The 27,900-nt window shown below is 38.0% G+C and overlaps 1 protein-coding gene across 1 annotated transcript; it reads right to left on the reverse strand.

Annotated features, from left to right (window-relative positions):
* Window positions 1–27,877, reverse strand: exoc3l4 (exocyst complex component 3-like 4). The gene is made up of 14 exons (XM_063499925.1): window positions 27,778–27,877; window positions 26,737–27,022; window positions 23,604–23,714; window positions 22,221–22,445; window positions 18,886–19,504; window positions 16,320–16,437; window positions 14,358–14,483; window positions 14,012–14,112; window positions 12,620–12,712; window positions 10,130–10,253; window positions 7,857–7,979; window positions 7,031–7,183; window positions 6,321–6,442; window positions 1–854 (listed from the first exon to the last, which is right to left on the reverse strand). Exons 2-14 carry the CDS (start codon window positions 26,999–27,001, stop codon window positions 635–637), a joined length of 2,400 nt encoding a protein of 799 aa, XP_063355995.1. The 5' UTR covers window positions 27,002–27,022; window positions 27,778–27,877; the 3' UTR covers window positions 1–634.
* Between the last annotated feature and the right edge of the window lie 23 nt (window positions 27,878–27,900).

The following is a 27,900-nucleotide window of genomic DNA, read 5'->3' on the forward strand; positions in this document are numbered from 1 at the left end:
ATGGCCAGCAAATATTTATCTTTAAGTCTTAAATACATATACTTTTTATATATTTATATACATATGCACTGCGGCAAACACGTCATTTGTTAGCTTCATATTATCCTGAAGAAGGTTTTACACACATGCACATAAATTAAACACAATTTAGTTTAGATCTCCTAGTTTACACTGTCATTATATATAACACATCAAGTATGAACAGTATAAACACAGTCCACTGCTCACATGACCAGCAAGAAGCAAAGTACTAACATGAGTCCACATTATAATCACCTGATGCTACACTCTAGAAAGGATCATTGAGTGAGCTTTAATTTAACCCCATCAGTAGAAATAGATTTTTAACTCAGTGAACAGTGAACTAACAAATATCCCTCAAATCATGTTTGCTTTACTGACGAGAACTTTGTCCAGTCTGAGTGATACATTCATTTTAGTCCGAGTTATTTGTATCTTATCACATAAATAAACAAAAAACAAACAAACAAGCAACACCCCACAAAAGAAAAAAAATGACATAACAAATATCAGTAGTGCAAAGTATATAAGGCTTTGGACAGGTCACCAATACCAATCCACAGGTGACACACTTCATTACACGACTCTGTTGTGTTACACCTGCAGTGTTTTCCTAGTTGTCTGGCATCAGAAAGCTGAAGCAGGAGTAAGGGAAGTTGGACAGGCAGTTTGTGTTGACCGTAACCTGCATATTACTAAATAAGACTTGGTTTCTGTCACTGCTGGCAATGTTCACTTCCTTCTTCAGTGCTGTGAGTCGCCGGAGGATCAGCTGGTGTTCGTGGCCCCTCATGAGCCCCCTGAAGTATAGAACACCAACCAGGTGCTTCTTACTGCAAGTGGAGAACAAGATCAAAATGCTTATTAATTCCATATTTATTAATACTATTTATATTTATTTTAATTAATTAGTTAACCAATTTATATTAATTCCATTGAAAGTCCAGTTTACCTGAACCCCCCCACCAAATACAAAGACCAAGTATTTTTTGTAGGTTGTTGAGTAGTTGAGTGTATTAACTGTGACTTTCTGAGCCACGGGGGTCATCTAAATACTTAAGTCCATGAGAAACAATGTAACTTTTTAACTCTGGAAAATATAACACATTTATTAAATTCTTTAGAATTTGAAGAATTCAAAGCTCCAACAGATATTTTCCGCAGGCTGCGCTGGCTTTTGCTTTTTCTACATGCTTTAAAACTATCTGGCTAATACTGCAGTGAGAGTCTTAACTTCTTCCCCCATAAAGATGACATCAGACAACCTCCCTCATACTATTAACGACAAGTTCTGGTAAATGGAATGGTAACTGGACTGATTCTTATATAGCGCTCTTCTACTCTCCCAGAGTACTCAAAGCGCTCTATACAACATGCCTCATTCACCCATTCACACCCACTCATACAAGCACTTCTATACACAAGTGCAAACTAACCTGCATTCACACGCATTCACACTCCGATGAACGCATCGGAGGGCAATTTGGGGTTAGTGTCTTGCCCAAGGATACTTGACATGCAGACTGGGGAAGCCAAGGATCGAAAAATGTGGACCCTAGACTGCAAGCAAACAGAGAGTCAAACTGTTACATAGTTACATACTCCCTCCCTTTGGGGGTAGAAGTAAAGGCTTGCCAATCCACAGATGCCAACCCCATATGATACATAAATCCATCAAAAAAATATTTAAACTTGGGAATAATCACTTCAACAGTGTTTTCCTTTCCAAACTGCAGATGTGTGAGTTGTTTATAATTGTGCAATAGTTTGTTATTTTTATTGGATATTTTCAGGATCACATCACGTAGACCTTTGCACTGTAACAGTGAGGTTCTGACAAAAAAGGGGCAAAAAATTATACTGCATGTCATAGCAAAAAAGGCACTCCAATATGGATATTAATGGAAAAATAACCGCGGTATCTTTACTACTAGATTTTTTTGGTAGTACAGTTAAACCTGTTATAATGATCTCATCACTCACGTGCAGTTTTTGAACATACAGTTTAAATTCCTGTATTTACTCAAACCGTATCTGCTGTGGTCCTATGACTTACAAACTTCACAGCACAAACCAAGATTCTAGTTTCAGGGATCATCTCTTTAAGTTTTGACCTTTTTTTGAAACTTCAGTTTTTTTCCCGCACTTTACATCAGTTCAGTTTTAACTGGCAAGAGAAACATCTGCATTTCTTGCTAAAAGTATTTATTTTCTCATTTGGGAAATAGAAAAAGATGCACATGTTTTCATTTAGCAGAACCGAAAGAAAGAGAAAAAGGGGAAATAATGTGCCAATGCCCCATGCACATATTGCATAAAGTCTAAAATTAACCACAGCATTACAGGATCATTTAAGGCCCTCCTCTCACATTTCTACAGTTGGGGGAAACTTTGTGAGAGATTACGTAAATCCCAACTCAGCGTGCCTCAGCTATACAGGGTCAACAGGCTGCTCTCTGTGCTTCCAGCTTGCTTTTTTGTTACAGAGGCTGCAATTAGCTCTCATAAACAAAAACATCTGTCTCCTGCGCACAAGTTTTTGTGGTTTTCAGCTTTCTGTTATGTTGTGAGAGGAATATGCAATTTTCTTTTAGAAACTAAAACGGTTGCAGTTTGCAGCCTGTGTGAGAGGCAGACAGACAGATGTTGATCTATCTTGTTAGATAGTTCTTCTTGCCATGTTTTGTGAAGTTTTACCTAAGATAAGCTGTGTATTGCACAATAACAGGGCACAGGCATCAAATGATAGGAATGCTGGAACATCTGGATTTTGCCTGCAGTGAGCAGTTAAGAAATTTCTTTACAGCAGCAATCTGGTGGGAACTGAGGAAACAAAACTCTAAAATGCCTTTAAACAGAGAGTGAAGCAGACCTAAGAACCATCAGATCATTTACACCAGAGCATTTTAAATCATGAACGATCGTAACCCCTTGTGCGTTCCAGAAGACTCAACTTCAGGGGTATTACCACCACAGGCATCCACAAATGGGTCACTCAGATCATGATTCCTGAACAGTTGACAGCTGGGCAGCAGAACAAAAAACCCCACAAGCTCTTCTCAGTAGTCACCAAACATTTTAAGCTTTCACTGTGAAGAATAAAACCATATCCTAGAACCCTGAAAAGTAAAAGCTGAGTTTTGTGGCCATGGCCAAAATACACCAAAGTAAAACTTTCACAGCATCTCAAAATGTCCTTTTTAAACTCCTCTCAGATCATGTTTTCTCACAGGTGGAGAAAATCTGAAATAATCTCCAAGAGCATATCTCTGTTTATTTTTCAGGTGGATGATGTTTGATCTGTATTTAAATCTCAAAATGTAGACAAGGCTTAAAATCAGAGAACGCAACTGGAGTCAAAAACTGTTCCGACTATTGAATATTGGCTCGAACTGTCAACTGAACAAGATCATAATTAATTTTGGACATTTATATAATGTACAACACTATTTAGCCATCCTTAATCTCTTTATATGTCGCTTCAACGGAGCTAGACTTTCTTGTAACTTTTTAAACGTGTCTTGAGCAATAGTTCTCCAGGGTGTTTCTTTCTTTCTTCGGGTTTTCTTTGGACTGGCTGCTTTTTTCACTTGTTTTCAGTCGAGCCCTTGTTCATGACCATTTTCTGAAAAACCATTTTATTTGTTTTGCTGCTTACACTGACCTATGCATCAACTGACTACAAAAAATACTCCTTACTCAAGGAATGGAGGTGCATTGTGTCTACACATAACAGATAACTTTGCAAAGAACCTATTTTAAATATAATGTTCAGGCACTTTGTTACAACAAACCATGACCAGTCTGCCTGTTTTTGCAACATCCAAAGAAGAGCTTTGAATGTCATTCAGGAACTGTTCACTGAAATGTCCACTGGACTTATCCCCCATCCACTGGACAGCAGTAAGCAATAAATGAGCTCAGCTCCAAAATGTAGCCATTTGCCACTGACTATGCTGTGATTATAGAAGGTCTGTTTTTCTGTCCCCAATGAGCACATGCCTTTGTTTTCAGGCATATAACACTGATTCAGGAGCATCATTTCATCACTTGCTGATATCTGTCAAAAGACTGGAACAACTACTGTCTTTTCTACCGTTCATGTTTGCTGAGTGGAGTGTGTTGTCTCATCATAAAAAAGCTGTCAGATCTAAATTTAGTGCAAACAATATCCAAATTTCTGCAAAGAAAAAGAAACTGAGTAATCACCACGACTTGTGGATTTCATCTTTGTTACCAACATATCCTTTTGTTTATTTTGATCACCTTACCCCCCTTACATGTCTGCAGTTTGTCCCACTCAGCTATTCATGACTCATAAAGTGAGAGCAAAGGTCATTCTCATGTGATGGCTGTTAAAAATACCATTCATATTCTGTGGAACATGTGTGGAATGATAAAGCCTCAGACTTGAAGTTGAGGTTTTATCGGTTTCCTTTCAAGAAAATCACATCTCAGATGTCGTGCTTGGACAACATATATCCCTGGTGCTAAATGTCAGAGGGGTTTATATGAATGTCACAGACAGCTAATTAAACATTGTTCTTCTGCTTTGGGTCAATCATTGAAATTCGCTTCACTTCCTCATTCTCCTGATGATAGTCAAAGTCCACTTAAGTTTACTTGACAGCTGATAAGGGGGGATTCCTATTCAGCTACAATCTGCCCACTTCTGTGTTTTACACCAAAAAGCACCTTTATGTGCTTCAACAACCACAAAGGGGAAGGTCTGACACTTTTGTTGTGTCTTCATTTTGGATTTTTTTTTTCTTTCTGCTTTTCTTCGCGTGTCACAACCACAAATTTCTGACACGGACATGCTGTTGTTCTATAGTTTACTCCATGCATGTTTCACTTTTATAAAACAAATTCATTAGAATTCATTAGAAACCTGGTAGATGGGAAACCCCTAAAGCCTACCTACATACTGTGTGACCTTAGCTTGTCCTGAACTACAGTGCAAAAACTGCCCCCCCCCCCCCCCCCCCCCCCCCAAAAAAAATTACCAAAAATAAATAAATACATAAATAAATTGTCAATGCTTATTTTATCAGCAATAAGAAAATATGACATCCCAGAGTGGCTTACACTTTGTCCTGTGATGTGTTCATGGTGCAGATGTAAATAAAGTTGTAGTGCGGCTAACATCTAGCTAGCTCTAAGCAGTTTTATACAGTTTAGTGAAGGCTAAACAGGTTCTGTGGTGTTCGTGGTCAATGTTAGGTTACATCCCAGGTGTCTTCGAGGGCCAGTGTCCTTTTCTATGTGTCCCTGCTGCAACACACCTGAATAAAATTAGTAGGTCATTAGTAAGACTATAGAACTCGACTGCATGCTGAGGTGCTGATAGGGTTGCCAACCGTCCCTTGAAAAACGTAATTGTTCCGTATTTAGAAACAAAAGTATTGAGTTGAAAAGGGACGCACTTTGTCAAATGGTTAAAAAAATAATTTCACACACAAAAAAAGAGCTAAGAAATTCCCCACACTGGGAAGGGTGAAGACAATCGGGTCGCCCAGCCCTGGCCATAAGGCGTCCCTTACTTATTTTTCAGGGAGTTGGCAACCCTAGGTGCTGACATGCAGTTTAGCCATTTGACTCATGCTACAGCAGCTCATGAATGAATGAACACGGTGCAACAAAAGTACTTTTAGAAGTACATTTTTCCAAACACTTTACTTCACTTTTATTTACTTGAGTAGGATTGGGGGTTGCCACCACCATCTAAGAAGCAGCATAGGTCAGCTGATCACAGTCTGTACACAAAGAAAAATGTACCGGCACTCACAAAATAAGCTATTATGTAACTTATTACTGAGCAATTTTTTTGCCCTTGCAAAGCACCCAATTTTAGGATTTCCTCTTCCACCAAATCCTACTTTAACTCCTCTCTAACAGCTAAATATTAATCCAAGACAAATAGCGATGTCCTTTTGTTTCTGTTGATTTGTACAATATTAACAAAGCTCAGTAAAGGAAAATTTTAATAATGCTCAACTGCAACAAGCACTGGAGCCAAATTTTGGTAAATGCCAGAGCAGAAAACACTGCTCTCTATATTCAGATATAACCGTTGGCATAAAACAGGGTTATTTTGTAGAAACCTGGCCTAAATTGTACACACCAAATCTGTAAAAGGCTAGAAACCAGTCCAGCCTAAGCGTTCCTTATCTGTCACCTAGTGGATTATGGGAAAACCCTAACCTGCCTGCATCCTAAAGACTAAGAGAGCGTAGAACGGGATTTTTCCTGGTTTATTTTTAGTGAATCATCATGTTGCATTTGGCAGAAATGCTTACCTGAAGTCTGGGTAATGCTCTATTACAGGCTGCAGATGGTTCTTGATGTCTGATGTGTTTTTCTGTCCAATGATGTTGCTCAAGTCGTCTCCTACATGGTAGAGCCACTCATTATTCGACTTCTGTAAACGAAAAAAAAAAATCAAAACATTAAAAACTGATGGAGTTGCTGCTGACCTTGAACATCCTTTGAATTTTGAATAAAACACATGACTACACAAATAAAGGGGCTACACAGCAGAGGATTTCCTGTTATGCTGCTCATTGAGAGGAATGTGACCAACCATCAAAGGCCAATACGCCACTTATACAGATGCTGCTTTTAAAATGAACGAAGGATCCGTGGACCAAAGATCAGGTCAGTATTTTGCATTTTTAAGCAAAACAGGATGCATATTACGTGAAATGAAAATAAAGGACCATTTAGACATCATTCTTTGTTTTTACATTCATCAGGTCCCAAATAGCAAAGAGAAATTACAAATGCATGCCATGAAAGAGTTCAGGTCTTAGGAGGTTAAAAGTGTTTAGATTACTTGGTTAAAAATAATTAGAAACGTTCATCTGTTCATTAAACCTGTTTAAATTTCAAAGTAGTTTGAAGGTTTACTGAATCATGACATGTACTTAAAAAAATACCTACAGCAATTAATTTGTATTTTACTTTTTATTTGTTTTTAGTGTTGATAGGGAAGTGATGACTTAATTACCATGTCCTCAAATAGATCACTGAGTTTATTCCACTGATGATGGATCTTGGTCGCGGCCTTCTCGTGTTTCCGATTTTTGCACGAGTAGTTACTCTTCATCAGCTGACCGATGTATTCTATCACCACATGGTAGTGCAATTTGCTTGCAAACGCCTGTCTCCAGGGTAACAGAGTCACAAACACACATACACACACAGAAAGAGGGAGTTAGATGGCGGCATAACAGGATGGACGCAAAAAACGGGAAATGTTAGTTTGGAGGTGATAATGCATCGTGACCACCAGGGTTCAATTCGTCTGAACTGACACCTTTTAATCTACCTATTCACTCTTTCCTGTTAGGATTCATGACACTCACAGTTTTTTGGTTTTTTTTGCTCTTGCAGCATCCGGAGAAAAACAATGGGAGAGCCAAATGTATTAACTGGAACTTCCGAGACAATCGATTTAAATAAACAGGACTTCCCGATTTCATAATAAGCATTAAAAAAAACGTTTAAGTACAATAGATATTAGATGATATTCTGCGTCTTTTGTTCCTATTTAAATCACTTAACACCCTACAAATAAAACCATAATTATCATAAAAACTTCTGTTGAAGGTAATTCCCTTCATGGTAACTGTCTAATCAGACTGGGACAAATGCCAGAAAATCTTTAGCTTAGCAAGGGACTTTACTTTGGCAGGCAACCTGTCTTTATTCCAAGCGGCGGGCCTTTCCTGTACTGTAAGTAAAAACATTTGGCTGTTAAATTTTATAAAGTGGTTGGTCAACTCTGGACTGCCCCTGTTGGCTTTTTTTCCAGGCCATCTCCTCCTTATCACCTTGGCATGTGGTGGCATCATGAGACTGCACTGCTGGGAAAGCAGCTTTGTCCGGCTGTAGAGTTGATCAAAGTCTTCATCGTTGGTGAGCCATTTCCTTGTCATCATTCTCCTTAAGTAAGACTGGAAAAACAACACATAACACAGCCATTAACCACACAATGCCTTTGGGGGTTTACTCACGACAGATTACAAAAAGTCACATTTCATCTTAACACCTGATTATTCTACTAAATAGGCTAAAAGTAAAAAAAAAAACAAAAACCCTCAAACCTCATATTAAAGGGAATATATTGAATGAGAAGCAGTTAATGGAACTACCTCCTCTCAAAGCCTACTTATATGTGTATTTATCTTCATCACAAAATCTAAAGTACTATGCAAAAGTCCAACAATTTGTTTTGATGGATCCAGACTAGTATCAAGCAATATTTCTCCACACTTTCTGAAATTCCTTTTCTTTGGCCATTAGCTGTGTTTTCCCTCATTTTCAGTCCAGTCATCGAGACTCTTAACACTGACCTATGAATCATTCAAGCATAAAAAAGAAACCTAACTCAAGGAATGAACCATGGTTGTGGCTACAAGTAACAAACAACTTAGAAAAGAACACAAAAAGGAAACTGTGGGCACTTTAGTTTTACTTAAAAAAATGCCAAAGATAAGTCAACATCTTAAAGAGCATTTAAGTATTGTTCAAGAAGTCTGTAAAACTATTCCTGAAGACTTTTTAAAGGCTAAACAGTGAGAGTGAGAGTTCAGGCTGTGTTGAAAATAACAGCAATCATACCAGATGATAACTTCCAAGTTCATTAGAATGGTACAACTGTAGAATTGAACAGCATGTAAGCCAAACATCTAGATTTATCTTATATCATACTTCCTTTTGTCTTTGAATGTTTCAAGAAAGTCACTGCATTTACTTCCCACTTTAAAGACATAACATCTGGAGAAAGACTTTAGGGAAGTTCTTACGCTTACGTAGGGGGTCATTCTGCATGCGTTTGTGTCTTTGAATATACTAAAACTTTCCACAATACCAAACGTTTTTGGTCTAAACACTCATAGCATCTAGTATAGTTGTGAATAATAAGTATGCAGTTGGTTAGATTTGGTAGGAGATGTTTGGTTCATGCATGGTGTCAGCAAACGCAGCATGAACATTCACCCCTCTCTTAGGGGTTAATCAGAGGCCGGTTATAAGAAGCAGCTGTAGCCTCCTCCTGGTCCCTGGCAATGTGCACTCATTCCTGTTATTCACAGGCTGTCTTTAAGTATTATAGATTGGATTCATTTCCCCTGGCAATTGTTTAAGCTGTGTAACTGTTAAAGGGTGGTTCTTTCTGTTGTTACAGGCTGTTGTTCCAGGCCTACACACTGCTGCTGTCTTCCTGTAGCCTCGTTGTTGCTTTGTTGCTGTCGTGTTGGCTGGCATTGAGCCTTGTTCTTTTAACTGATGTTTGTTAATAAAGTGTCTTAATTAATGGTTCGGTATTGCCAGCCCTGCTGCTTAAGTTGCTGTTTTCTTTTCTGCAGCTCTATATTTGTAGTTTTGTCTAAACTTTGTTCTATGAGATTGATTTGCCACGACTCTGCTCGTTAGTAGTGAGCCTGTGTGCCCACAACGTTTGCACTGGTTATTGTAATCTCTCCTGGGGTGTAACTCCCTCCCAAGGTGGCGCTGTTGGCACCATTTAGTTACCTTTACCAGTTTTCCTCCTTCTCGCAGGCACAGATACACTTTGCTAAATAACTAGCATTTAACAAAGTATGAACTAGCTAATAAGTTACTATCTTCATCCTTTTGTCCAAATATTGGTGCAACTCGAACTTCAGCGTGTTGTCTGCTGCTCCTGTTTGGCCCTTTATTTCATCCTCTGTGAATTTTCCGTAAGTGCTTTTGACTATTACTGCAAGAAAGGAGGATCCCCTTTTTAATTCCTCTTTTAGAAACCACAAAAGAAAATGTTTGTCCCTGTGAGGAAATGAAGGACCAGAACAGGGATTTCACCTAATATCCTCTTGAGAACCAGTCCTCTGTAATGGACATCTGTTATTTTTTTTTCTTATGTGAGCTATCCTACTAAGTCCTGATGTACTTAATAGAGGAGATTCTGGGCTTTTTGTTGATATCTCATGTGTTTGGGTGGCCTGTTTTACTGCAGCTCCAAAGAGGAAGGAAATAACAAAAAAAGTTGAATGGGAAGATTCCCTTTCCTCAGTTTTTAGCAGGATATGGCCTCTACAACATATGATTCACTAGATTGCCGTACCTTGACATCTTCTTTAAACTGATCCTCTAGGTCTCGCATGAGCTTGTCAATCAAACTATCTACCGCTTTTTGAAAGCCGTTCACCCCATCTTTACAGGTTTCTTTGTACTCCTCCATGTGTTTCCTGCAGGAGAAAACAACAACAAATAAAAAAAACTTGATCACGATCATCATGAGGTTTGATGGTGATAATATTGCCACATTTTCAATCAGCACTGCACTGGTGAGTCTGGTGAAGCACATCTCATTTGCTTACATTAATTTTAAGTAATTACTTGAGTATGTTGCATGTTTATTTCTGTCTTATACTACCTACAAGTTACAAGTATCTTCAAAATTACAGTTTTTTAATCGATTTTTCCACTATTTTTGGTTTTTAATGAAGCACTTTGGGGCAAACTGTGAGATATATTTCTCTTCACACTTCACATCTCAATTCATTTAAATAACTGGCATGTTTTTACAGGGTAGGGTTGGTGTATTTTTATTTATATTTTGTTTTTTATTTTTCCCATTCCCTGTTTAATACTCTGCAAGAGTTGGCGTGTCCTGAGAGGGTTATCTACAGAGTTGACTCCCTGTTATAAAATGCTGGTACCCCCTCAGCTTCCTAACACATTTATCTGTAAGTGTGAACATCCCAGGTGACGTCATTCTTTGGATTTACAAGATTTCCAGAAAACTATGACCTCGATTTCAACGTCAGTGAAATTTAAACTCATCTGAAATTTTTACTTGATCCATCTATGGCGTCAGCACGGTGACGACAATCATGGTTACAATGATGATAATAATGTGAAAGCCCAGGGAGTCGTTGTGCGATCAGGCTTTGGTTCTACCATCTGCGTTTTTTTTTTGTTTTGTTTTTTTTGCCATTCATCCTAACCTCCTCTTTTTACCGACTCTATATATCACCAGGATCTGAATTCTCAGGCTGAATTCTCTGCAGAATGAGGACACCTCTGCCGATATGACGTATGCTTTTATTTCAGTAACATGTTGAATGTGGTCCTATCAGCTCTTTTTATCACTGCTATTCACTGTTGTTTTAGCCTGTGTAGGCATTTTGATTAAGCCATCTCCTAAACTTCCTGCAGAAAACTCAATACAGTGGAGCTGAATTTTTTGTTTTGTTTTGTTTTGTTAATTAACTTTATCAAAGGCAGACACGGCGTGTATTTTCCCTTAATGTGTCTCCGGTTCCCTGCATATTTCTAGACTTCCTTGTGTTTTCCCTGGCACTACAGACAGGAAAAGTGTGTGTACTGAATCGAGCTTTCAAACAGGAATACTGAAGGGTTTTCCTAGTTTAAACATAACAAAAAGTCTGATGAGTTTTCCCAGACACACTTTAGCACTACATCTATTTCCCTTCCCAGTCCTTCCATGTACATATATGGAAAGAAACAGGCGGTGACAGGAGAAACATGAGCACAGCAGGATCAGTAACAAAAGAGATAACAGTAATTAAATCAAGCAAAGCCCAGTTAACCAAAATGATAGCAAAAACGTAAACTAAGCATGAAAATACGCCCTGAACAGATAGCCAATCTGTCCAGGGTATACCCCACATCGTGCCCTATGGAAGCTAGAATAGGCTCTAGGTTTAACCTGCAGCTACGCCTGCAGCTATAAATATAAAGCGTTAGAACCTTGATTAAATATCCCTGAAGAAACTGAGCTAACCAGCGCAGCGAGTGACAGAAGCAGCTGGTGTGCCCGCAGTACTTTCTCTTTCCCCCGATTATACCACAGCAGTGTTTCACATTCAGAGCCCTGCTTCTCTGAAATCACATGCTCTCTAAGGCTTGTGTTTATGTCTGAGTGGATCTCTTTTTGCTCTGGTATATAAAAGCCTCTGCTGTCCCATCCAAAGAACTCCCACGCTTGTGAGACTCAGCAGTCGTGGCGCACAACAGAATTAGTGTCCCGGCAGACATATGTCAGAGCTGAATATCTGAGAGATGACTCATCCAAGCAAAAGACAACCATGAACTTCTGCTCAAGTCTGCTTTCTACATTCATTCATTTCAAAAACTTGAATAAAGAGAATGACAGAATAGATTCTCTGTTATAGCTGTAAACATTAAACAGCTTTGTTACAATGAACAATACACATATTGTTTTCAGAGGATGGGTAATACATATTCAGAACCTACTGGCAGTCATGTTCGTCACACTTTTGGTTTTCTTGAGATAAATTGTAATGCCTTTTCTGACTTTAGGTAATATACCTTTCATTCTCTTTGGTTTTGCATGCTTTTTTTTTTTTTTAATCAAATAACCGGGACTAAATGCACTGTGGTGCATTTTTTTTTTTAAATTAAAATTGCTCATAAATCCATCCTGTCTCTAAACCCACACGAGATGAATGTGCTGACAGATTTATTGGGGGGAACAATGTGGAGTCAACCCTCTAGATAACCGTGTCAGGACACGCTATCTCTGGCAGGGCATTCGTGGATGTTTTCAGGAAGTCATGTGACGTACTTTAAAGAAGTAAAGCTGTTAATGTATGTAATGCGATACTCTGTCCACAAAGGCTGGTGGGAGGTGCAATGCTGGCTGAACGCTTTTTCAAACCTGCAGAGGAAAGAAGAAGCTTCAGTCAGAGGATGAGGTGGACAGAGTTAAACAAGCCAGATAAATAACAGGGGTTTAAAAATAATAACATTTTGTGACATTTTGTTGTAAAGCAAAGTTACAAACTTTATAGGAAACAGAAACCCTCCAAGGGGGATGGAAAAATAACAGGAAAAAGTGATGTTTAAAATAATGAATGCATAAGAAGTGTTGTTAAAATGTGCAAAAGTGCAAAGAAAGGTTATTTATTAATCATAAATACACTAGGGGAATTTGCAGAAAGGCTGAAAAGTCATAGCTGCACGATGCAGTTTTCCATCAGCTTCGCAGGTCCAAGTAAATAAAAGGTCTTTTCTGTTTCAGCATGACAGCGCTTGTGTACACAAGTCATCTCCCTAACAAAATGGTTTCCCAAGTTTTGTGTGGGAGTCTTATTTCCTTTTCACTAATTAATTCTGGTGTATAATCCTTTATTTTGATTATGTTTTGTTTCCTTTCTGCTATATTTTGGGTAGAATGTCTGCAGGGGAAGATGGAGGAGGGAGATTGGCTATACAAACTGTGTGGGATGAGGACAAACACATGATCCTCAGAGGATTGTCTGACCAATCGAGGGGAATATTCTTGTATTGCTCAACATAACAATCTCATTACTGTATGATCACTGCAAAAAGGTCAGCGTCCTGATTTTTTGTTTGTTTGTTTTTTTAGGTGGATGCTTTCCTCTTCCTCATCTCATTTCTTTATCACAAGTTATTTTAATCCAGTTGTTTTCACTGTTCTCTTGGTGTGGCCATAATACTTTTGATCCCACCCTCGCCATGTGTACAGTGGTTGATCCCTTGCTGAATTTGGAACTTTGTTCACTTCCAAAGAAATGAAGAGTTTTGAATTTTCATGGTACTTTTCATTTTAATGTGAAGAGTCAGAATAGCGACCAAAGTTCCAGAAAAACCTCAGCTCTAACAGAATGATTGAAAATGCCACCACTGATCAAAGACATGGATTACACAACACCTGCACTACATGTCATGGTAATCAGACAGAAAACCATCTATATATTTGTGACTCACTTTAATGCCTGTGCTCAGTCACAAAAAATAATCCTCAGATTACAACACGCCATCATAAGAAATTGTAATCTGGAGTTTATTTCGAAGCCACTAAGATAAGAGGAAAATCAGCTTGCTTCCAGGAGGGTGGAATGAAAGTTTTCCACTCAGATTCCTGTGGTAACGTGGCCTGTTAAATGTCTACGATACATGGATAGATAGATGTGTTGTCTCTGTGTTGCCATACCCATTTGGGAACTGTTTCAACTGCTCGAGGCAGGAAGAAACCACTTTCTTTTCCAGCTGAGCATCAAGTTTGATGGAGTTTAAAACAAACGATTTCACACTCTGTTGAGAAAAAACAGAGATGGTACACAGTGTAAGGAAACAGAAGTTATGTGCTGCCACCCTATGGTGAAAACACTACATTGCAACTTGGAGGATTAAAACTTTCTCTGTTGGCAGAGAAATCTTCACTAATGTAAATAAATAAATAAATAAATAAATAAATGCGAGATTTTATCTGTATCTGATGGGTTTGATGTGTTTAGCATGTACCCATTATGTGCATTATGTGATATTTCAATAAGTACCGTTGAGATGTCAATGGGAAATGAAGAAATGGGGAAGTTGTCCTCCTTTTTAGGAGCCTTGCCATCCTTCCACACCTCTTCATTTTCAAGTTCAATGACTCTGTTCTGTATCATCTTCAGTTCCTCCTGCAGGAAGAGCCAAGCAGAGTGGAAGTCAGCATTAAAGTGCCAGCAAAACAGCTGCTTCAGCAACTCGTGGCAACATCTCTTCTGAGAACTATATCAGAATTGAAACCATTAATCAAACATTTGCTGGGTGTAACCACTCAAAACTGATGCTTTGAGTATTTTCTTTCCTTATATCAAAGTACAATGAAAATCTTTGTGTTTTTCACTAGTACAAAAAACAACAACTTCTAAATACAATAAGCAAGGAATTTGTTTTTTCAGTAACATAAAAATCAATCAAGAAAATAACAAGCACTGGTAAAAAACTGTTGTTAGAGGCCCTTACACTGATAATGTGCTCAGTTATCTGTGATCTTGTTTTATTACCATGTCAATGGGTTTGACGCACTTCGGGAAAATAAATCAAAGGCTTTCGTTGTACTATTTTGTATACTCATGTTTTGGTTATGTGACTAAATTGTGATCCCAGCAACTTGGATAATAATTTTAAACAATCTCTTTAAGAAACTGCTTGATTCCTACCAATGTTTTACTGTTTTATGTGTCTTTAACTGGAAGTTTAACAGTACTGTGCATCAGACTGTGAACTGAAGATTCGCAACTACATCATAGATGATTGCCATCTTCACTGTGTAGATGGGTTAATTATCAGAGGATATGCTTTCTCCAATACTCCTGAAACAGAGCTGCAGACTGAGGTCTTTATTCTCTGGGAGGTTGTTACCATGAGTGTTAGTGACCTCTGTCACATTAAAAAGTCATCTGACCTGATGTTATTCTGAAGGCAAGATTGTAGCTGGTTCAACATCAGTGTGCTCAAACTGTAAATGTGTTTTATGGCATGAATGTGAAAGCAGTAAAACCAAACAAACCTCTGGCCTGTAGTCACTGACATCATGTAACCAAGTTAATCAATAAACTTCTAATCTGATTGAATCCTGGAGGTTTACTGCAACTGCAAAGGTTTACTGAGAGGCTATCTGGTATGTAGACAGATTGATAGTACTCTGTTACATTTCTTCAAAGCAATCTCTCTTTAAATATTTAGACTTTTAATGCATATTCCCCCAAATTATTCAATTTTAGAAGAAAACAACAGCAGAAAATACCTAGCGACAAACACCTTTTGTTCCTTCACATATGCAAGCCATTTAGCAAAAACTGCATTTCTATAAATAGCCACTTGATGGCCACTTAGCTACCGTAACATCAAACACTGGTTTCTGAGTGTGATGGATTTTATGTGGGGGTTTTTTCAGTGTACTATCTTGCTGAATGTATATGCTAGCACGAATTAGGTATCTATATCTACGTAATTGATAATTTGGTATCTGAGTCTGTGTGTACGGGCTCACTATGCTAACCCAGCTAGCTAGCATTCGTTTTCAGCCTAACCTCTCATTCCATGGTTATCCATTCATCCACCAATCCATCCATCTATCCACACATCCACCCTAACCCTTCAGAAGTTCTACCCAGGTCATAAAAGCCAAGACAGCTAAAGCAAACACAAATGGTAATCCACAAACCAATGAATCAATTATACATAATTGATTCATGTCAAGTCAGCTCAGTTTAGGTCATGAAAGTCACGAAACCAGTTAGCAGATCTTTAAACATGACATTATTCTTAAAGTGAGGCATAATAAAGACATACAGTAATGAAGTGTGTGCTTCATAATATCTCAATGGTCTTTTGATTCAACTCATTCTCATAATTACACAAAGAATAAAAATATGAAAACTAAAATTTCATCTATGGAAGAAATTCCAGATCCAACAAGAAACACATTTAAAACTCTGTATTTTGTGAGCTCAGTGTGAGCGCCTCACCTGCATTCTCCTGCAGTACTTCTCTTTCACTTGTTTCAGGAAGTTCTCCTCAAGCTGCAGATCAGTGCTTTCATCTTGGATGTCTGGCTGCAGAGACAGACTTCCCATGATCCTCTCACTGTTGGAGTGAAACAAGATGCAGTTCACAACATTTTGTGGTACTATGATCGGCCAAAATACATTTTCCTACCTGTGATGTTGTATGAAGGAAACTGAAAATAAAATGTTTAAAAAAAATCTAAAATAAAATCCAATTAAATACATACAGTAGTCCTTTGCACACTGTAATGCAATATTGAATGAGTGTATTTGGTTTATGAAAACCATGTTACATTATGGTCTGTGCGCGATATGCTTTATGAAGAGGATCCTATTTTACATAATCTGTGAAAAATGTGGTCGTGACCTGATTTTATTTTTCCATTTTAGCCTCAAGAGAGTGTTGTGCTTCTTTTTATCAGATCAGCTGTTTATTTTTGGTCTCCCAAATGTTGTTCTGAGCACAGTTTTTTTATGTTTCCCATGCCCTGATTCAACAAATAATGTCAGCACTGCCTACCTCACTCACGCTCACTGTGGAGCTGCAGTCTGCTTTTGTGTTGGGTATTATTAAAACGGCTGTCTGCACCATGTGTGCACACATTTTTATGTGGGCAGTGAAGATGTGATTTTAGGTGCATTCCCCCTGTAAATCTGAGATGATAAAAAAGCTGCAGGAAGACATGCAGACATACTTTTCCCTTTTATAATGTTTGCATAATACATCAAGCCTTCAAAGAATCCGACTGAGGAGTTTATTGCATATCATCTGTCTCTCGTTCCTCCCTGATATAGTATATTTTCCAAAATGCTTAATAATATAATGAGAAAGTACATTAACTGCGGATACACAGAGTATGAATGGTTTGCTGTATGCAATCATTACAAAGGCTATCTAAATTCAATTTAAATGACAGAATACATGTTCTGTATTCTGTGTATATTCTAAAAAACACCTGAATTCACTTACTCTCTTCACCACACTAACATAATGATGGGAGATTCATAAAAAACTATAAAGAATAGCCTAAATCACAGCAGCAGAGGCAGAGTTACTGAAATATGGAGACTTGTAGAGCTGAGCTTTTCTGACCTTCACTGCCCAACAAACACCCACAGCTTTCAGATGCAACACCACAAGTTTTTCACAGTTTTCTATGTTTCAAACCCGAGGAAACACAATGCTGGTGTTTTTTTTTTTTACTGGCTGCAATCATGAAATAAAAAAGCATTTTAATATGTAACATATTTTTAAAAAAGCTCCCTTCATTTGTGGTAGGATGGGTTGTGCACTTACTGGATATGTCACGGTCCTGGTCGATGACCCATTGTGTTGTGTATTTTGAATTATTATATAGTCTTTTGAATTCATTAGTTATCATTTCTAGTCTGTTGGTTTCAGTGCTATTTAGAGTTCTTAGTCAAGTCAGGTTATGTCATGCCATGAACTCCCAGTTTAGGTCAGTCATCCTAGTTTGAGTTTTCGTTTTATTTGTAGTGCTCGTGTATTGTGTTTTTCAGTTTGTTTTGCAAATAAAAGCTGCTGCCTTTAAGTTAAATATACCATCTGAGAGTCCTGCGTTTGGATCCAATCACTGCCTGCCACACAGAGAACCATGACAGGAAATGTGCTCATCATCTGACCACTTTTGCTGCTTGTCCTTTTTCAGCAACAGATCTAGAGCTTTATTGAAACAATGACTTTACGGTTCTATTTTTTATTTAATAATAAAAAGAAAACATAGTTTTAAATAACTCTATATAGCATTATTATCACTTTAACCTATCTATTGGCCTTAAAGGAGAGGTCAGAGGTCAAATGTGGCATGATATTTAAAATCTTTATACATTATTTTCTATATGTTGACAATACATATACATGTAAGATCATAGTTTTTTAACTTTTAAGGCTCTTTGTCAATTTTCCACCAATAAATCATTAAGTTGACTTTGAAGACTTTGTTGGATGTACTGCAAATTTTAATGGATCGTTAACATGATCGTACTCCACACCCCTACAAAGTTTTACAATAAGTGCTTACAGTAAGAATGACACACAAATGCTACCAAAATAAAATCTTCTTGGCAGAGTACAGTCTGTCAACAGTGCAATGTGTGACTGGCTAAAATGATGCATAATGATTGTTTATAGGGTACTCAATTTTGTAGCTGCTTTCAACAAACCATGTTTGCAAGGCTAATGACAAATGTCATGTTGGACAAAGACGACTGAGTGTTTTTGAAGCTGTACAGCATCAGAGTTAGAAATCTGAAACTTGCGTCAGAGAAGAAATTACATTACAAAACTACATTACAATAAGTAACTGCATGTCAATTTTTGTGATCAGACCACAATAAATAGTAAATACTGTTTAACATCATTCTAAAAAGTGAAATATAATGCACAAGAGTTCATTTCATTTTTGTCTCCATCTATTTATGTACTGTTTTGGCTGAATAGGAAATTCCTTTGAGAGGTGTCCTTGAGGAAAAACAACAGCCCTATTTGAACAATCTACCCACTCACCTCTTGTACTTGTTAATGATCCAGTCCAGCAGACCATAGAAATCCTTCAGCTCCGTCACCTGCTGCTCCAGCTTCTTCAGGTGCTGTGCAACAACTCTGTTATAACCTCTCACATAAGTGCTGAAGACTTTAAAACTGGGTGGGTAGGACCACCGCAGTTCCTGCTTCACATTCTCCAAGTCCTCCACAATGACTTTACCCAGCAGGCCCAGGTGAACAGCTAACCAGGCGGAGTTCTGCTCTACTCTGTCCAAGTGAACACTCTGCACCTTCACCTGCACACCCGCACTAACCGATTCCCTCCAAGCGTCCATCCAGCTGTCTTTCAGGCCTCCTGGTTCTTTTAATCTCTTCTCTTCCTCCTGGATGACGCGGGCCATTTGGAGCAGCAGCTTCTTGTTTTGGGAGGAGGGAGGGTTGGAGTCGCACACTATGTCGCTGACCTTTTTCCTCAGCGTTCCATAGAGGAGGTTGAGGTCTTTTTCCCTCGTGGCCAGCTCCATAGCTGAGCCATCGGAACACGACTCTGGCTGCTGCTGAAACTCCTGCCGCAGGGCGAGCAGGTTCAGGTGAGCCTCCTCCAGCTCCCCCGTCTCTATCAGTTTGTTGATCTCCATCACTGTGAGAAAGCAGAAGTAATCGTATCACCAAGGGCTTAACAGAATGCCTGTAATCAGTTATGTCACATTATGAAACCACAATGGTAGAAATCAGGGTGTAGTGCTGCTCCAGTCAACATAAACACAGCAAAAAAGCCAAACTTCAGTAGACTTATTGTAGCTCATTCAGAAACAGTAAATCCAGAACAATTCATCACATCAGGTGTCACATCATTACACTGGCTTGATGCTGCTTGATGTCAAAGAATTTAATTTTAGATTTACGGTATAATCCTTGTAAAATAGGATTACTGCTCATTTTTACTGGATATCATAGTTAAACAGCAAAAGTTAATTAAGAGAGCTGTAAACACAGCTAAAGTAAAAGCTCAGTAACATCAAAGATCTTTCATTTTACCCTGTAATGAAATCTACCTGCAGCTTTTGTGGATATGGTGAGTTGGAATTGGTCTCCTACTATAGTCTAGCAAAGAAGGCTGTTGCAAATTGCAATTTCAGCTGCTGGTACAGTATCCTGGTACACTCACATACCAATGAAATTAAATACGGTTGAAATATCTGAATTAATTTTAAATGTCTAAAGTCTTTTTTTCTTAAATTGGAGGCAATGTGTTTTAGAATAAGTAATAATTTTTATTATATATTTAGATAATTAATATATTAAGTGTTTTGTTTATATACTGAAGTCATTTTTAGGTAGTAATCAGTTATGCTATCTATAGTAAGCTATGTTTACTAACTAAATATGCCATTACCATAGCTATGCTGTGCTTTGGAGGTAATAATTTATTCTACAAGTTTGATGTGAAAAATTATGACTTTGAAGGTTCTTCATGAGATTAATGGGTTTTAAGGTTAATGAGAAATCATGAAAATTATATAATTCAAAGAAATGTCTGTGAGGGTTCTCAGTCATCCAGGTCATCGTAGTCTAAGGAGCTTAGAAAGAAAGCGTCTGGACTTTTTTAAGTTGCTTGAAGACGTTCCACCTCTCATCTGAGAAGCTTATTCAGTTTAAGGGTTCAATGGTGGAGAGTCCCAGATTTAAGCCGTATGGGAGTGTCCCCAAAGAGGGAGATGGACCCCTATTGATCCTCTACTTTCACACCTTGGCTCGTGTGATTAAGTAGAGGATCAGTAGGGGGTCCATGTCCCTTTCTCTTCATTCTGCCACTCTCTTTTATATTTCTCTTTTTTTCTTTGTCTCTTGTGCCCCTTGCTTCATTTTTCTCTCTTTCCGTTACTTATTTCCTCTTTGTTTCTTTAAATTTCGTCTCTATCTCTCTGTTACCCTATCACCTTGCCTTTTGTGGATGTGCTTAAGGCTCTTCGCCCTTATGTTGCTTTAATTTGTGTTATTTTGCTGCTCTGTTTTGATTTTTATATGACTCTGTTCTTGTTGTAGAAGCTTGATAGACTTTGTTTCAACACATTCTGCTTTCTCCAGACAATCTTTTTTGAGTGATTTTATTTTTTAATTGGATCTAAAAAGCTGAACCTTCAAGTGACACGAAGGACAAGGTTCATCATTTTGGCTTCTGACAGCAGACACATCTCTGTATTTGTCCTGCTAGACCTCAGTGAAGGGTTCAATACTCTCGACCATAACATTTTACTACAGCATGCCATAGGTATTAAAGATACTGCACTGCAGTCGACTGAATCATATCTAATAGACTCCAGTTTGTCCAGTTTGGCTAATTATGGAGTTCCACAGGGTTCTGTGCTGGGACTCGATCTGTTTACATTATACATCATTCCCAGGCAGTGTTGTTAGAATATCATTTTCACTCCTTTGCAGATGATACCTAACTGTATCTGTCCATGAAATCAGATAACACATACCAGATAGTTAAACTGCAGGAGGTTATTAAAGTCATAAAGGCCTGGATAAATCTTGAAGGTGCTGATAGATAAAGTTAACTTTTTCTTGGAAGAAGTCCAGGAACTTGTGTCAGAGGGGCACCTGAGGTGGATCAAGTAGTTGGTTGATGGTGGGGAACAGCAGTCTAGGATGACTTTGGTGTTGGCAAATTATTGTAATAGTACAGTAACAGTGATAGTGAGTCCTGGCTTGACAGACAGCTGCTTTATAAGACCTTACATGATCTTTATTAGCCTCCAGGTGGACAGTAGGACCAGATCTTTTGTCGAGCCTTTCAAGCCAATGGCCAGTGGTAGGGAACAGCATTTCATGGGGAATCATGGGGCAGGGCAGGTAAAAGAGACCATCCTGGTTTTGAGTGAAGCAAGGAAGTTGATGTTGCTGGTCTTACAGCATTATAATGGTTAACAAGCTTGTCAATCATTTTCATAGAGTCCCTAAATAAGAAAGAGACTATAATTCTCTTAAATCCATCAACTTATTCTTAAAAGTAGAAGATGCCACCATCACTGTTTTTTTAACAGCTAAACCAGTGTCCCATTTATGAGACTGGATTGGAAACTGTGTCTACAGATAAACTGAACCTCTGTGTATTTACATGACAAAGGAAGCTCTTATCATTGGCTCTGTCTGTTGCAAAAACAAACAGTAAAGAGACAGATCCAGACTACAGCGTGGCATGTATACACAGAAAACATGTTAGGGGACATTTGAGACACGGTGCTATTCTGCCTTTTCACTTGTAGGTGGAAAAATTGTTACAGTCAAAAATGTGTTATATGAAGTCACAGTCAATTTAAACCAACATGAACATGTAGTGGAGACTGTACCTGACAGTGGTGTGAGGGGGATACTTGGCAGTACGTAGCAATCTTCGATCTCTTCTCTAAGAACCTCCTCCTCCTCTTTCTCTTCCATGTCTTCCTCCATTGAGGCTTCAGAGATGGCCTTAGTGGAGATTTTATCAGTATCCTTCTTAGTAACCATTTTCAGACTCCGACGAATGGATGCTCCTCTTTTCATAAAAGAATTACTGAATTTGGAAATACCAGGATCTAAAAAAGAAAAGTTTGATGATTTGATTTGATGATTTCAGGGTGTTTTGTTACCCTCCCATTTCTACAGTCATAGTTTTAAACTCAGCAGCAAAAAGCCGTAAGTTTATGTGCTCCACTATAGTGACAATTTGCAAATGAGCAGATTTTAGGCACTTTGATGTGCTCTTTCACATAGACATATATTATTACATTTGTATGGACTATAATACACAGAGCAGTGTGTTTACACCTTACAGTAAAGACTCATATTTACATGTCTAAAGTATAAGGTGCTTACCAGTTCAACTTAGAAGGATCTGGGTGAAAACCCAGGGGATCTCTGAGCAACAGATAAATTCTAAAGATAACTATTGCTTCACTCACCTCACATGACATCAAGTTGCTGTTTTCCATTAAGGAAAACTTGTATATCTGGTATTCTACTTGGCATAGCTGTCCTTCAATCAAGTATTCTTTGTTTGTACTCTTTTGTTTGTATTCTTTGTTCTTTGTATTAGTATTTTTGCACCAACAAGGTGATTACCAAAGATGTACAAGCCGAAACCGTGACATATGTTGTGAGTGTGTCCTTAAAAAAAACTGGAGGAAACTGGACCGATTTTAGCTGTTTTTTTGCTTGTTTGCAAGGAAGTAATCTTGAATACGAAAGTTGATGAGGGAGGTTTTTAAACACTTGACAGTTGGACTTTTTATACTAGTCGTCTGTGCATTTATGATGTATGTTTAGATGTTAAAACATGCTGGTCGACCAGCAAATAAAATTCTGAATCCAAAGTGTTACACATGAATTTAATAATGCAGTTAATACCAAATGCTTTATTCCCATCATTTTTTGGGCTTGTCACTAAGATCAAGTAGTATTTGTACTTGTTTTTTATTTTATTTTATTTATTTATTTTGCTTTAAAAAAAAAAATTGTTTGCCAGGAAAATGAGCGGCCAGAAGATATATGTTCATATGTGTTAATGTTACACTTGTAAAAAGAAATAGCAGCTTTACCTGAATACATTACTTCCAACTATAGAACTCTGATCTTTCTAGAGTAGATTATTAGTTGTAAATTTGTAAATACTAAAAAAATATAGGTAGAAGTTTAATATTTTAAAATTGCCAGTGTGTAGCAACATTGATCTAGTATTAAAGTTTACATTTTACCTGTCTTTGATCGTGTCAGTGGTTTGGATATGCGAAAAGAAGCATCTGCCTCATCATCTTCTTTTTTCTGGTTGTTCTTCAGAGGGGTGGCTGGAGAGCCGGCGCTCAGACCTGACAGAGGCAAGAAGAGCGCATCAGTAACCGCAGAAGTTTCTCATAAACTGACTCTGGAGTCCTTAGTTTAATAAAACAAAGAAATTTCTCTTTGTGGTGTCACAGGGATATAAACTAAAGGTTCTATCCATTTATGTGGGTGTTTGTATGTGCATGGCTTTGGCAATGCTATTATGCAATCTGAAGAATGCAAAAAACTGTAAGCTGTGTTAGAAAGAAAAGTTCAGAGTACCAGCGCCTAAAAGTGAAACTCATTAGGAGGCAGCCTGACCTGATTTCTGATGAGATAATGATTTACAAATAATCACATAACTTGTGCCAAATGTTTTGGGATGGTTGTTCTGTTGCATGACCCGACTTCAGCCAAGTTTTAACTGTCAGGCAGATGGGCTCAGATTACACAGAAGTTCAATGACTGCAAGGTGCCCGGATCATGTGACTGCAAAACAAGCCCAAATCATCACCCCTCATTCACAAGTGAGAGTTGGTATGAGGTGATTGCACTGACTTGCTGTGTGTGGTTTTTTCCAAATGTGGTCTTGTGCATTGTGACAAAACATCTTTTTCGCAGTTTCTCTGAGAATTGCACGGTCAGACCTTGGGGTGAATTTGCACACACACACCTGGACGCTCCAGGACTACATGCCCCCCTGTGAAAAGTCTCTTATCTACACAAATAATCTCTTTGAATGTTTAATCAGTTAGTTAATGTTAATTCTTCTCCTTCTAAAATGAAGCTTGGACAAACTGCACATCAGCAGCAGCTTTAAAACAAGCTTTTAGTTCACTTTAAAAATAGATGAAAAGGTGGCTTGATGCTTCTCTGAACTCCTGACCTTTACTAACAGTGAAACATGACAAGATGGATCTAAATGAAGCCCGATTCTGCCTCGTCAACAGGAATTTTCCAAGAGGGTGTTAATCGCCATGCAAAGAAAGGCAACTCCTTTCCTGTGAAACAATAAATTGCTTTTGTCAAATTTCCAAAATTATCTACATTCCAACAGCTTTCCTACTAATTAGTTGATTTGATGGCCTACATAACGTGATTATAGAGGCCAGGACAGGACTTTATTTCTAAAGTCTCACATGTACAAACAGTCAGAAATCACCATAGTGCAGTAAAATTAGATGTTTATTCACAGAGAAAATCACAAGCAAATTCCACATGTTGCAGGATGAAATTATTATTAAAATGTCAGACCTGAGGGGAAGGATAACTGTAACCATGGCTCAAATTGAGGTAACTTGGAGCTGTGGACAGACCTGTACAGACCTGTAGAGTGGTTTCTTCCACCCTCTTGCACAGACTGAAAAGTTCAGCAGTAACACAAATTTTAATATTCCATAACAAACAGAATTGGGCAATAGCTAAATATGTTTTATCCACAAATCCACAAAATAACTGAAAGCGTGGGATTTTGCTCATTTTATTAAGAATTTATATTTGTATTATTATTATTGTCAGGAAAGGCAGCAGTGTGTTGACATCTTACAGCAAAGCCTCATGTTTCTAAAATGTGACCTGTTTAAAGTGTCCTCAGGCTAAAGTCAGCGGAACTTTGAGCAAGGCATGAATTCCAAAGGTAATTATTGCCTCACTCACAACACATGACATCAGCATGCTGTTTTCTATTTCTGAAAGCTTGTGTTGTTTGTATTCTACTGAGCATAGCTGCGCTTTAATCAATTATTCTTTGATTGTACTCTTCTGGAGGTACAATATAGTGTAGTATATTTAAATGTTTGCACTTAAACTATTGAAGTACATTATGTGATATCTGATGGTGACTAAATTTCCGCTTGTGTACCACATAAGTGGAGCTTTTCTAAGGTTGTTTTGCTGGGATTGGATATGGCAGCTTGCAGTTCAATGGTTTTAGTGATCCACAGCCCTTATTTCCCAAAATTAAATGAAATGTGGTCAAATTTACTACTTTACTATCACATGAGAAAAACAACACATTCACATAAGCTTGATGCTCATCATGTTGATGTCATCGTTGAATCGTGATGTTTTTGGTTTATATGTTATATGACATTTCACACACATCTAATCAGATAAAAGTAATTTATCTACCTGATACTGAGCCAGACTTTCTTAAAGTGCATCCAGGAAGTATTCACAGTGCTTCACCTGTTCCACATCTTGCCATGTTACAGCCTGATTACAAAATGGACTCATTCATTTTTCAACTCAAAATTCTACACACAATGCCACCAATGCAGTAAATGAATACCTAGAAAGAAAAGCACTATCAGTCATGTACTGATCCCACACTTCTTAGTGTGGGATCATGTTGACAAAGAACAGAAAAAAGGCCACCAACATCCAAAGAAGAGCTCTGAATATCAAGAAGCCTGGAGAACTCTTCCTGAAGGCTACTTAAAGAAATTACAAAACAAACTTTGGCTAAGAGAGTTCAGGCCAAGCTGAAGAATAAAGGCCATGCCATAACAAATACTGATTTTCATGCTCATTAGAATTGATGTAAAATATAAATACAAATACCAGCCTCACATACCATATTTTCATATTTTTTGCACATATTTCAATAAATCTCTGGAGTAATTTTCCACTTTCCTTGGAAAATATAGACTTTTGCACAGTAATATATGGTCTTGCAGTCCTTCTTTGAGCAAGGAAACATTTGTTTGACATTTGCTAAGATACTTTGATCAAACAGATATATTTGCGTTTTGGCCCTTTCTGCCCTTTTCCCAGACAACTGTTCCTTCCGCATTTTCATACTCTCTGTAAAATAGCACACACATCTGAGGGGAATGACTTCACACGATCTTTCGCCTGGGTGCTCATGCGAAAAAATGTAAACAAGCATTAATTAATAAGAGCTAGGACATAACATTATTCATGTTTTGTGAGAGGACCTTTTTAAGAGAGATAGCGAGGTGTAAATTATCTGTAAGATCCTCTCGGCTCTTCTTTTGACCTTGAGATTCCACCTGTCTGCAAAACCTGCTTCACAGCAGATTTTATTACAGCTATGAAGGTACTCACTGGGTGACGGAGGTGGTGGCGAAGCCGCAGAATCTGACTCATTTGTAGGTGTATCTGATTTGGTTGTGACCTTTGATCCCTTGACAGATGACAGAGGACTCTTCTGTGTTGCATGCTGGATGCTCTTTCTAAACGATCTCAGCCTGCCCGACTTTGTGCCGCCATCGGTCGACAACTTCTCATCGCTCTTGATGGACCCGTTGCTCTTGAAGGACGCTCTGTCCTCACTGGGGTTCTCGGTAGACTTTTCCATCATTTGCGACATCTCATTTCATTTACTACCCAACTGCGAGTAAAAATGTAAAAGAAAAGTTTTAAGGACAAAATGTCTTTCTGTGCCGTGCCTTTGCTCTACAAGTGAGCATGCGTGTGAGTTTTTAATCACTGTGACTGCTCAGAAAAGAAATGGGTGGAGGAGTTTTGTTGACTAATAATACATGAGCCAGCAGTTTTCATAAGCACCCAAAAGACACTGCAGATGAAATTAAAACTGCTGTATCTGCAGGTACAGGCTGAACTAAAGAAATTCCCCTGTCTCTCTCTGGCTGTGATTTTTTTTTCAGTACTTCCAGAGTTCAGTACTAAAGAAGTCAGTCAATGAACAGAAAATTGGTCAGAGACTGTTTTGACAGATGATACATGTTTGATGTAGCTCTGGACCAATGTACAAAAAATGACAATTTGCAGAGTCATAAGATGAAGAAAAAAAAAGAAAGACAATCAATTTTTATTCAAGACATTATAACAATAATTCTAATTATGTGTTACATGATCATGACTTGAAATGTCTTCATAATTTACTAGAAATGACTGCAGTGACTAAAATTCTATAACTTCCGATGTGGATTAGGAAGCAGAGGTCAAACCTCCAACAACTCTTGTACTATGTTGCATATAGATACCAAAAATATGCTACTTGCAGAATTCATTCAAAGTATATATATATAGTGATTTTATTTTATTACATTATATTATTTTATATTATAAAGGTTTGCTACTAACAGTGACCGAATGAGGAGGGGAAAAGAAAAGTCAACTTACCTCTGGGCGATTCCTCGGTTAATAAAACTTCCGCTGTTTTTGTGCTTCACTCTTTATAGCTTATTCGGTGCTTTCGCTTTCTTAAATTTGCATTGCTGGCATGAAGGCAGACAGGAAATCTTT

This window comes from Pelmatolapia mariae, linkage group LG16_19 (genome assembly GCF_036321145.2).
Source record: "Pelmatolapia mariae isolate MD_Pm_ZW linkage group LG16_19, Pm_UMD_F_2, whole genome shotgun sequence".
Lineage (NCBI taxonomy): Eukaryota > Metazoa > Chordata > Actinopteri > Cichliformes > Cichlidae > Pelmatolapia > Pelmatolapia mariae.